This window comes from Erpetoichthys calabaricus, chromosome 8 (genome assembly GCF_900747795.2).
Source record: "Erpetoichthys calabaricus chromosome 8, fErpCal1.3, whole genome shotgun sequence".
Classification (NCBI taxonomy): Eukaryota; Metazoa; Chordata; class Cladistia; order Polypteriformes; family Polypteridae; genus Erpetoichthys; species Erpetoichthys calabaricus.
In genome coordinates, this window is record NC_041401.2 from 7779937 (window position 1) to 7792165 (window position 12229).

At 40.6% G+C, this 12229-nt stretch overlaps 1 protein-coding gene across 1 annotated transcript in view; it reads right to left on the reverse strand.

Moving 5' to 3' along the window:
- The window catches only part of nckap1 (NCK-associated protein 1), a 272226-nt gene that overhangs the window by 119020 nt on the left and 140977 nt on the right, over positions 1–12229 (reverse strand). The window contains 3 exon segments of the mRNA XM_051930467.1: positions 1688–1769; positions 2827–2959; positions 10724–10830. Of these exon segments, the coding sequence (XP_051786427.1) occupies positions 1688–1769; positions 2827–2959; positions 10724–10830 (322 nt within the window).

Below are 12229 nucleotides of genomic sequence, written 5' to 3' on the forward strand. Positions count from 1 at the left end.
GGGCTCAAAGATCAGACCATCCAATATCGGTCTTCAGTCTTGTCTCTTCTGTACAGAGATCTCTCTGGATTCTCTGAACCTTTTAATGATATTATGTACTATGTAGTTGAGGAAACCCCCAAATTCTTTGCAATTTTACATTGCGGGATGGCATTCTTCAATTGCTGCATTATTGGTCCTTCACAGAGAGGTGAACCTCTTGCCATCTTTACTTTTGAGAGACTCCGCCTCTACGGGATGCTCATACCCAATCATGTGACTGACCTCTGGCCTCGGCTATCAGATGTTCCACCAGCTGTTTTTTGAGTATTACACAGCTGTTCTAGTCTTTTGTTGACCGCCCCAGGTTTATTTGAAATGTGTTGCTGACATCAAATTCAGATAGATAGATAGATAGATAGATAGATAGATAGATAGATAGATAGATAGATAGATAGATAGATAGATAGATAGATAGATAGATAGATAGATAAATATTAAATTAAAGAATGATAATAATGCAGGTGAAAAACAGACAATAACTTTGTATAATGTTAAATGTTAATGTTTACCCCCCTGGGTGGAATTGAAGAGTCGCATAGTTTGGGGGAGGAACGATCTCCTCAATCTGTCAGTGGAGCAGGACAGTGACAGCAGTCTGTCACTGAAGCTGCTCTTCTGTCTGGAGATGATCCTATTAAGTGGATGCAGTGGATTCTCCATAATTGATAGGAGCCTGCTGAGCGCCCTTCGCTCTGCCACAGATGTTAAACTGTGCAGCTCCATGCCAACAATAGAGCTTGCCTTCCTCACCAGTTTGTCCAGGCGTGAGGCAAAAGGAGCTCAAGATTTCTCTCTATTATAAAAAAAAAAAAAAATTACGACAAGACGAGACTTTTTCCCGGGGACGAGACGTGATCTTTTGAAGAGAGACAGAGAGACAATTTCATGTCAACTCACGTCATACTTACAACCTTTGGAAGCAAGTCCTGTGATACACATGCAGAGCAGGTTAGAGATAATGGAAGTAGGAACATTCAAAAGTCTCAGAAAAAATTATAAAAAAGATTGCATTAGTGCAAACAAACGGAAAATATTACTCGGTGAAATAACAGAACAGCGAAAAGAGGCCGAATAGTGTGCTGTACAGGCTTTTAAACGTTCAAAGCACCGCGGCATGGCAGCAGCAGCAAGCCAGCAGCTGATCGAGCAAAGAGGAGATAAAACTGTATTTGTTTCCCATTGTATCACCATTTAAGAGGGGTTTCAGAGGAGCGATCGCATCTCCTTGGGGTGCGTTTAGCCCCCCTCTTCACAACAGCCCCTTACTTTTTTATAAAACAATAACATTCTTCAGTTTCAACATTTGAGATTTATGATATCGTTCTATTTTCAAAAAAAAATTGGGTTTAATACAGTAGTTTGCAAATCATCAGATACTGTGTTTATTTGGAATTTACTCAGCATCCCAACTATTTTGGAAATGGGGTTGTACAGAATTTGTACAGTTAAGGCATCAAATGAAATCAGTCAATATTACTCAACAAACACAAAATAGTTATGTGATGCTTTAAAAAAGTTCCATGCATTAGCTCCCTACAAAGTAACTTTATAGTCAGTTTAATAATACAATGGAAAAAAGGCAGAAATTAAAAAGTAAAAATATTAACTGATAAAATATCATTAAGCTAGGTTTAAAATTATTCACCTTGTTTTACACTAAGGGAAGTCATTGTGTTTACAAATGAAGACATTATGATTGATTCATCTTCTGGGCACACAGACAGATTCTAGAAAATAAAAAACAACACCAAGTTACAAACATTTAATAAATGTTAAAACAAATGTTAGTATTGTGTTTTAATTGCATATTTTTGTTATTCATGACATGGAAATGCTGATTGTTGGATATTACAATAGAACAAGGGCTCCATCTAGTGGCCAACTTGGATAACTTTTCCTGCACTTGGAAAAAAAAATCCCAATAGGTTTTTACAACATAAATATTTTAACATGCTTTAATACAACACAAGTCTTAAAACAGAAATATCATGCTTCATTTAAAATTACCTACTCTTTGTTAACTGAAAAAAATGGTGGCATAAAAGAATGTTTAGATTTGGGCAAAATAAAAGTTTCATTGCACTTAACTCCAAAAGAGGAATAAATTATACAAATGCATTGTCAAACCTGCTTAAAGAAATATGCCACCCAAAAATGGAGTATAATATAAAAATATAAAAAAATATATAATATATATATACACACACATACAGTATATACATACAGCATCTGTTGTATTACAAACATTTGTGATGTGTTTATCTGTTGAAATGACAAATACAATGCACACATCACTGCAGCAGGCCATTTAGAATGGGATTTATAAAATCAGTTGATGCTCCACCTGTTGGAATGACACATGCAATGCATTCTATTACTACAAATGTTTGAGCTGCATCATCTGCTGGAATGACAAATGCATTTAATTACAAATGTTTGTGTTGTGCCAGCATTTGGAACGATAAATACAACAATGCTTATGTCTCTGCCACATGCCATTTGGTATGATTTTGTTAAGGCAGTGTTAATGTTTACGATGTGCCATCTGCTGGAATGACTATTGCAATGCATTTTATTACTAAAAATACTTGCGATGTGCCATCTTTTGAAATTACAGCGACATAGCAACTGGATAGACACACAGCCAGACACAAAGCCCCTGATCCTTTTAATAAGGTGGAGAGTCAACATATTTAATGACAACTGTATGAAAATTCAATTCAAATCCAGTCAAACCAAATAACAAATTAGTAACAGAAAAAAGGTCAAAATCAATAACCCTACCTGAACAAGCTCATTGAGAACAACAGCGTCAAAGCCTGACAAATACTGGACATAGTATCGCTGCATCACGGGGCCGTATTTCCGAACGTGTGCTCGTAATTCTTCCATGTAAAAGACAAGTTCAGCAATATGTCTGAAAAATAAAAAGTCTCCATAAGAGAAAACAACTTGACATTCTTGAGTTAAAGCCAACCATTGAAAATGTTCAAAATAAGCTGGTGGAAGGGGCTCCCCAACTTCAGCAGCAATACAATACAATACAATTTACTTTTGTATAGCCCAAAATCACACAAGAAGTGCCGCAATGGGCTTTAACAGGCCCCGCCTCTTGACAGCCCCCCAGCCTTGACTCTCTAAGAAGACAAGGAAAAACTCCCCCCCCCCCCCAAAAAAAAAAAAAACCTTGTAGGAAAAAAATGGAAGAAACCTTGGGAAAAGCAGTTCAAAGAGAGACCCCTTTCCAGGAAGGTTGGGCGTGCAGTGGGTGTCAGAAAGAAGGGAGTCAATACAATACAATACAATACAATACACAGAACAGAACAAATCCTCAATACAGTATAAAAATAAAAATTTTAGAAGTACGTAGCAGAATTTAACAGTAGATGATATCACATAATATGATTTGGATATGTTTAGAGTCCTGATCCATCAAGCTGCATCCCCCATTTGGCTATTCCACGGCTGGGCCAGCCAATCCGATGAAAGGACCCCTCTTTCCCACGATCTTTCATCAGAGATGACTTTACCTTAGGCAGGCAAAACAACTTGGCAGGTGGGCCGTGGCACCAGACCAGCAGACTGAATCATTTCATAAATAAAACTTATATTTACATCTCTTGAAAAAATTAATTTCACTTTTAATACAGCACTCTTCATTCAGTACAGGCTTGAAGCATTTACACAAATCTGCAACTACAGTGCATCAACAGCAAATCGGTCAATCCTACAACATTTACAGATGTGAATACACAAACAATCTCACATGTTAAATACGCAGGAAAACAAGTCAGAAAATGTAAGCTTGGCATAAACGTCAGGTGAGTACAGTGACTTAGTTAACGGTTTTGAGTTGTGCTTATTGACTTAATCAAAATACAGAGACGTCGCCTTTTGGTTTATGAAATCCTAGCAGCAGCTGCTGATGTTGCCCAGATACATTGAACACGTCAACGTTTATCTCAGTAAATATATTTCTAATGGAGCTATTGACATGAAATTTTCACCATATGTCGGTAACAAGTGAGAAAGAAAAACACATTATTAACTGTAATGATTATAAGTAGTTACCTCATACATACTAAGGACTGCATTTGTATTAATCATGCTGCAGAGAGCTATATGATTAATTACTTCTATATGATTTGTTTTTTATACAGTGCATCACTTTTTCCACATTTTGTTATGTTACAGCCTTATTCCAAAATGGATTAAATTCATTTTTTTCCTCAGAATTCTACACACAACACCCCATAATGACAACGTGAAAAAATTTACTTGAGATTTTTGCAAATTTATTAAAAATAAAAAAATTGAGAAAGCACATGTCCATAAGTGTTTACAGCCTTTGCCATGAAGCTCAAAATTGAGCTCAGGTGCATCCTGTTTCCCCTGATCATCCTTGAGATGTTTCTGCAGCTTAATTGGAGTCCACCTGTGGTAAATTCAGTTGACTGGACATGATTTGGAAAGGCACACACCTGTCTATAGAAGGTTGACAGTTCATGTCAGAGTACAAACCAAGCATGAAGTCAAAGGAATTGTCTGTAGACCTCCGAGACAGGATTGTCTCGAGGCACAAATCTGGGGAAGGTTACAGAAAAATTTCTGCTGCTTTGAAGGTCCCAATGAGCACAGAGGCCTCCATCATCCGTATGTGGAAGAAGTTTGAAACCACCAGGACTCTTCCAAGAGCTGGCCGGCCATCTAAACTGAGCGATCAGGGGAGAAGGGCCTTAGTCAGGGAGGTGACCAAGAACCCGATGGTCACTCTATCAGAGCTCCAGAGGTCCTCTGTGGAGAGAGGAGAACCTTCCAGAAGGACAACCATCTCTGCAGCAATCCACCAATCAGGCCTGTATGGTAGAGTGGCCAGACGGAAGCCACTCCTTAGTAAAAGGCACATGGCAGCCCGCCTGGGGTTTGCCAAAAGGCACCTGAAGGACTCTCAGACCATGAGAAAGAAAATTCTCTGGTCTGATGAGACAAAGATTGAACTCTTTGGTATGAATGCCAGGCGTCACATTTGGAGGAAACCAGGCACCGCTCATCACCAGGCTAATACCATCCCTACAGTGAAGCATGATGGTGGCAGCATCATGCCGTGGGGATGTTTTTCAGCGGCAGGAACTGGGAGACTAGTCAGGATAAAGGGAAAGATGACTGCAGCAATGTACAGAGACATCCTGGATGAAAACCTGCTCCAGAGCGCTCTTGACCTCAGACTGGGGCGACGGTTCATCTTTCAGCAGCACAACGACCCTAAGCACACAGCTAAGATATCAAAGGAGTGGCTTCAGGACAACTCTGTGAATGTCCTTGAGTGGCCCAGCCAGATCCCAGACTTGAATTCGATTGAACATCTCTGGAGAGATCTTAAAATGGCTGTGCACCGACGCTTCCCATCCAACCTGATGGAGAGCTTGAGAGGTGCTGCAAAAAGGAATGGGTGAAACTGGCCAAGGATAGGTGTGCCAAGCTTGTGGCATCATATTCAAAAAGACTTGAGGCTGTAATTGCTGCCAAAGGGGCATCGACAAAGTTTTGAGCAAAGGCTGTGAATACTTATGTACATGGGATTTCTCAGTTTTTTTATTTTTAATAAATTTGCAAAAATTTTAAGTAAACTTTTTTCACGTTGTCATTATGGGGTGTTGTGTGTAGAATTCTGAGGAAAAAAATGAATATAATCCACTTTGGAATAAGGCTGTTACATAACAAAATGTGCAAAAAGTGATGCGATGTGAATACTTTCCGGATGCACTGTATATGTAGAAAAAGAATTAAGCTTGTGCACAGTTTAAGGGACTAATTTAATGTAATAAATCAGGATGTAACCATAACTTACAGCAATCTATGTATGACCTCAAAATGAACTGTCATGTTTTTTTCTCTTTGGCCAATGAACAAGCTAGGTAATATAAAGAGAGGACTTTTTTCTTATAAGCAGGCTGTCTGTTCTGACCAGTCAGTGGCACTGAGCTGGGGGTGGGGTGGTGGGGGGGGCAGTCTCTTTAACTCACCAAGAATAAAGAAATTGCTTTTTATTTTAAATTGGTGGTTTGTTTCCAGTCGTTTTCGACTTCAGCGAACACACAAGCCAAGTAATCCACACATACAAAGAAATCAAAACATATAAGTCTATAAATGAAGTGTAATAAAGTGAATGACACAGGGAATAAGTATTGAACACGCTTATTGAAATGTACTTAAAACTTATTAGAGAAGCCATTGTTGGTAATGACAGCTTCAAGATGCCTCCTGTATGGAGAAATGAGCCACATGCATTGCTCAGGTGGGATTTTGGCCTGTTCTTCCACACAAACTCTCTTCAAATCTCAGAGGTTCTGGGGGCCTCTTCTATGAACTCTGATCTTCAGTTCTTTCCATAGATTTTCAAGTCGGGTGACTGACTGACTGGGCCATTCTAGCAGCTTCTTTATTTTCTTTATTCTCTGAAACCAATGGAGAGTTTCCTTGGCTGTGTGTTTCAGATCCTCTTGCTGAAATGTCCCCCCTCATTTCGTTTCATCTTCAGCATCCTGGTAGATGGTAGCAGATTCTTATCAAGAATGTCCCGCTACATTTCTCCATTCATCCTTCCTTCAATTATATGAAGTCTTCCAGTAACATATGCTGAACAAGAGCCCCTCACACACCATGATGTTTTTGGGGTGATGTGCAGTGGCATTTCTCTACCAAATATGGTGTGTGCAATGACATCCAAAGAGTTCAATTTTGCTCTCCTCCGACCAGACTCTATTCTCCCAGTTATTTCATTGGCTTCTCCAAATTTTGTACAGCAAACTTCTAACGAGCTTCAACGTGCTTTTTCTTCAGTCTTGCATGGTAAGCGTGCACAGAGGCCTTGGTGGCAGAGTGCATTACTTCTTGTTTTCTTTGAAACAACTGGACCTGCTAATTCCAGGTCTTTCTGAAGCTCTCGGCGAGTGGTCCTTGGCCGTTCCGATTCTTATTTGACTCCTCTGTCAGAAATCTTGCGGAGAGCGCCTGGTTGTGGCCGGTGTTTGGTGAAATGATGTTCTTTCCACTTGTGGATTATGACACCAATGGTGCTCACTGGAACATTCAGAAGTTTAGAAATGCATTTGTCACCAATGCCATCAGCGTTAAGGTTGTGAAGGTCTTGAGAGAGTGCTTTGTTTTTAACCATCATGAGTTGCTTCTTGTGTGACACCTTGGGAATGAGAAACCATCAATTAGGACTAAAGCAGCTGATATTCATTTGCACTGATAGGGGGCTACCAGGATTGACAGATTTCAGCTGGTTTCTCCACTTTCCGTGCCATTTTGCTCCTCCATTTCTTCATGTGTTCAATACTTTTTCCCCTTTGTCATTCCATTTATTACACGCAACTTAATTTATGGACTTATTTGTTTTGATTTCTTTGTCTGTGTGGGTTACTTGGGTTGTTACCGACATCTGATGAAAATTTCTTGTCAATAGCCCCATTAGAAATATATTGTGGACGCTTTTGATACTTATTTTCCCCGCTATAAGTAATTTTAAGTCAGAACTAACTAATGTCTATTTAGCAGCAGAAGACACTAAATTAAGTTTCATTTTTTTTTTTCTTTTTTCTCTCAGATGTTCCACCGTATGTTTCGGGTGCAAGCCTCGCGCATAACATACCACTTTTACGAACCAGTGTTTTAAAGGTGGCGCCGAAGCTAAACGCAGTCACAGGTGCCTGGGAAATTCAAAAGACAGCTATAGGAGGAGTCAAAGTTGGATTAGTAGTGTAGGTGTACTGTAACGGTTAAGGTTGTATCTTAGTAACCTCGAGGTTAGGTATAAATGGTTTTTATTGTTTAGTCTTTTATTATGTATATTTTGTTGTCAGATATTTTGATTTATACTTGAAGTGTACGATTTCTTCGGCAGGCCTGAAATGGTATCTCCCTATGTTTAGGCAAGCCAACCCTGGGAATAGAAAAGGCTTTATAAGTACAGTTGTGGCCACAAGAGGGGGAACGATCGTTCAGAGAGAATTAAGAATGGTTAGGTAGTGCAAGGCACGCCAGACTTCATGGGTGGCTGAGCTGTTGTTTGATGTGAAGGAGTGTGTTAGGCTCCTGAGGAATTTCCAATTTCTATTTTTCATCTTTTTTTTTTCTTCATAATTAGATTTTGTCTTGTCACAGGATTATTTATACATTTTTTGTGCATTCTTTTACATCAGCAATTGTTTAATTTTCTCTACTCTATCGTGGAATAATAAAAAATACCTTTTTTTTGAGAATCTGCCTCTCTCATTACCCCCTCAGTCCTGGTCGGTGCCAAACTACTAGCAGGCCATCTGCTTTAGTAGACGGCTTGTGACAGATTGTACAATGCGTGCTATTCAAGATATCCCAATGCAAACTGAACTTTCAAAACAAAATTTCCAAGAGGGGTAAATATACCAATATCCACCAAAATGTTTCATGCAGTCAAGTGGACAAATGAACAGAGAAGACGATGACAACACGTGCTATTCCCATGTCATGCAAACATACCTAACAAGTCCGGAGCATGGCAGAGAGGAAGGATAGTCATTCTGACCAGGGTAAAGAAAAGACACATGCTCAGCAAGGCGGACATAATGGAAGGAGTATGCAAACGGGCTCACTGAGAGATGATCATTCCTCCACATGACAGGTGGCAGTATCTCTTCGAGCTAAACCCGATCAGGGCACCCACAGGGTGGCATGGGAGATGGGAGTCCAGAAATGTAGCCCTGTCAGGGTCTTTGGGGACCACCAGAGGGAGCTGCGTGGGGAGGACTGCCCTTGCTGCCACACAATCCGGAAATGCTCTGGAGAACCTGGACAGAAGATCAGAAGCAGTTCCCAGGTCTGGTTTTTAAAGGAAGCCTGCTGCCTCTCTCTGAACTGAGTCAGAGTCAGCAAGCAACATTCAACGGATGGTGGAGAGGAGGATGAATTTATTTATATAAAAAAAATCTTGGGACAAGACGAGACTTTTTTCCCGGCAACGAGATGTGATCTTTTGAAGAGAGACAGAGAGACACTTTCACATCCCGCAAGACGGTCAAGTCACGTCATATTTACAACCTTTGGAAGAAAGTCCTTTGAGACGGTGACTTTTGCAAGTCACACCCTACTTATAACCTTTTTCAAACAAGACCTAAGGTTATCTAACCTCTCAGTTGTTGGAATATTTTTGGCAGACACACTTCCTGTGCCCTCGGCTCTTAATTTTATATATTTTCTAGATGACACGTCAACGACTAAGCGAAGAAGAAAGAGCAGCACATTGAAAAGAGACCCAAAAGGGTTGGTGAGAAAAGAATGCACAAAAGAAAGCCCGGGGCCAGAAAAAGACAAAGTAGAACATCGTAAAGAATTTAAAAACGTTGGCACAATACACAGGCAGAGCAGGTTATAGATAATGGAAGTAGGAAAATTCGAAAGTCTCAAAAAATTCTCATTCTCAAAAAATGATAGAAAAGATTGCATTAGTGCAAACAAACGAAAAATATTACTCGGTTAAATAACGCAACAGCGAAAAAAATCGATTAGTGTTTGAGGATATCTGGAGGAGAAGAGAGACAAGGCAGTGAGACAAAAGGCAGCTGATGTACAGGCTTTTAAACGTTCGAAGCGGCACACAAGATGCAGATCACGTGGCACGGCAGCAACAGCAGCTGATCGAGAAAATGCATTTGTTTCCCATTGTATCATCGTTTAAGAGGGAGTTTCGGAGGAGCGAGTGCATCTCCTTGGGGTGAGTTCAGCCCCCCTCTTCACAACGGCGCATAGCTGCCCACTAGTCTTATATATAAACGTCTACGCATGGAAGTGTGTGTGTGTGTGTGTGTGTGTGATTGTCTGTCCGGCCTGGAAGTGAGAGGTGGAGTCGGGGTAAGAGCTCCGCCTCTGAGGAAACAAAAAACTCGCTTAGCCGCTAATAACACAAGCAGAGCCAGCACGTCAGAAAAACGAAACCTCAAAAGAAAGTCGCTTAGCTGCTAACATCAACAAAACAGTATCCCCTTTACTTTTCCTCCCACCGCTAATATACAAGCGATGTGAGCACGCCGGCAAAACAAATCATCCTAGGAGAGAGATGCCCAGAGTAGTTCCTTTTCAATTACCTGACATCTCTAAATTCCAATTTTTTTTTTTGGACGATTTCAATAGTTTCTAGGACCCGCACGGGTTACCCAGCTAGTTTAGTATATCAGTGGCTTATTTTGGAGAGGTGATTAGTGGAAACATGCTTGCTGTGAATAAATACCTTTTATTTTATTCCTAAATAATGTCTGGTATTATACTGTGTCTTGGGTTTGGGCTCTCTGCTGTCCCCTTTTGGCTACACTACACAAGACCGCAGAGGGATACAATCATTATGTTACAGCCAGTCTTTAAATCAGAAACCAGGTATTGTTGGCAGCTGAACTCAATATTCCTTGATCCCCTATCTCTGCACCCAATCTGCCAATGCAGGCCCAAGGATCACCACCCAAGCTCTTCCCTGGTATGTGATACCACCCCGGGCTGAGAGAGGGCACTGCGGCATCATTTATAGATATTGACACACATGAGGCTGTTTGAACACACAGTAAAAGAGGGTTGATTTCTCTCTTGTTAAATTCAAATAATGACCACGGACGTCGATTAGCATTAGCTATGAGATACGGCCATTTGTACTTACTTGTCAATAAAGTCATCTGCACTCTTTTTTTGAATATTATCCGCATGGCGAAGGAGCCAGATAATTTCATCTCGAGCAAACGAAAGTGCCATAAACACAAAAAGTGCCTAAAAGATAAACAAAAAAACAACTTCATTTCACACATTAATAAGGAACTAAGCTTAAACATTAATGCAGTAAATGTGTTAACAGACAACAAGTACGGTGCCTATAGAAAAAAATTAAACTCCTTTGAAATTGTCACTTCTTTTGTCTTGCAGCCTAACAACCCAATTCAAATGATCCAGTTTTAGCATTTTGGTTGTTGGTTTTTACATTACTCAAGCAATGAGAACAAAAGGCAACAGTACTATAAATCAATAAAAAAAAACAAGAAACCACAATAACAGGGTGGGAAAAATGGCCAGTCATCTGATGTAATACTGTGCAGAGCCACTTGGCTTTAATGACCGTCTGTTTGGATGTCTCTACCAGCTTTTCTGCACCCAAGATTACAGAATATTTGCCCAATCTTTGACTTCAGTGTACTTTTGTAATGAGCAGCAATGAACTGGTCTCTTCAAGCCCATCCGCATATTTAAATCAGGGCTCTGAGTTGGCTACTCAAGGACATTCGACTCCTGATCTTTAAGCCATTGTCATGTTTTATTTTTTTTTTTTTTGTATTTTGGATCGTTGTTTTTCTGGAAGGTGGACCACCCATCTGGCAGAGGTCCACAGGTTTTGCTCAGGAATTGAGGTGTAACTGGTAGCCTTCACTTTCCCATCAATCCTGAGCGATAGACCAGGCTTGATCTTAGTAAGCATGTCCATCCATCCATTATCCAACCTACTATATCCTAACTACAGGGTCACGGGGCTCTGCTGGAGCCAATCCCAGCCAACACAGGGCGCAATGCAGGAAACAAACCCCGGGCAGGGCGCCAGTCCACAGCAGATCAGTAAGCATGTGAAGGAGGAAAACAATACAGAAAACCAAACACTGTGAATGACTGGAAAATTGTGCCACCTTTCAAGTAAACCCATTAAAACAAAACTGGATTAAGCCTGCACCAAGTAGGTGTCAAGCTGGAGTGAAAGAGTGAAGAGTAACACAAAACACAAAAAATAATAATTTAAAAATAGCAGTTATTAAATTAAAATTAATTAAAAAAATGAAATCAGTAAATGGGAAATAAGTCCTTAATTTGGGCGGCATGGTGGCGCAGTGGGTAGCGCTGCGGCCTAGCAGTAAGGAGACCTGGGTTCGCTTCCCGGGGCATCACTGCGTGGATTTTGCATGTTCTCCCCGTTTCTGCGTGGGTTTCCTCCGGGTACTCCGGTTTCCTCTCACAGTCCAAAGATATGCAGGTTAGGTGGATTGGCGATTCTAAATTGTCCGTAGTGTGTGCGTGGTTGGTGTGTGTGTGCGACCTGCGGTGGACTGGCGCCCTGTCCGGGGTTTGTTTCCTGCCTTGCGCTCTGTGTTGGCTGGGATTGGTTCAAGCAGACCCCTGTGACCCAAAT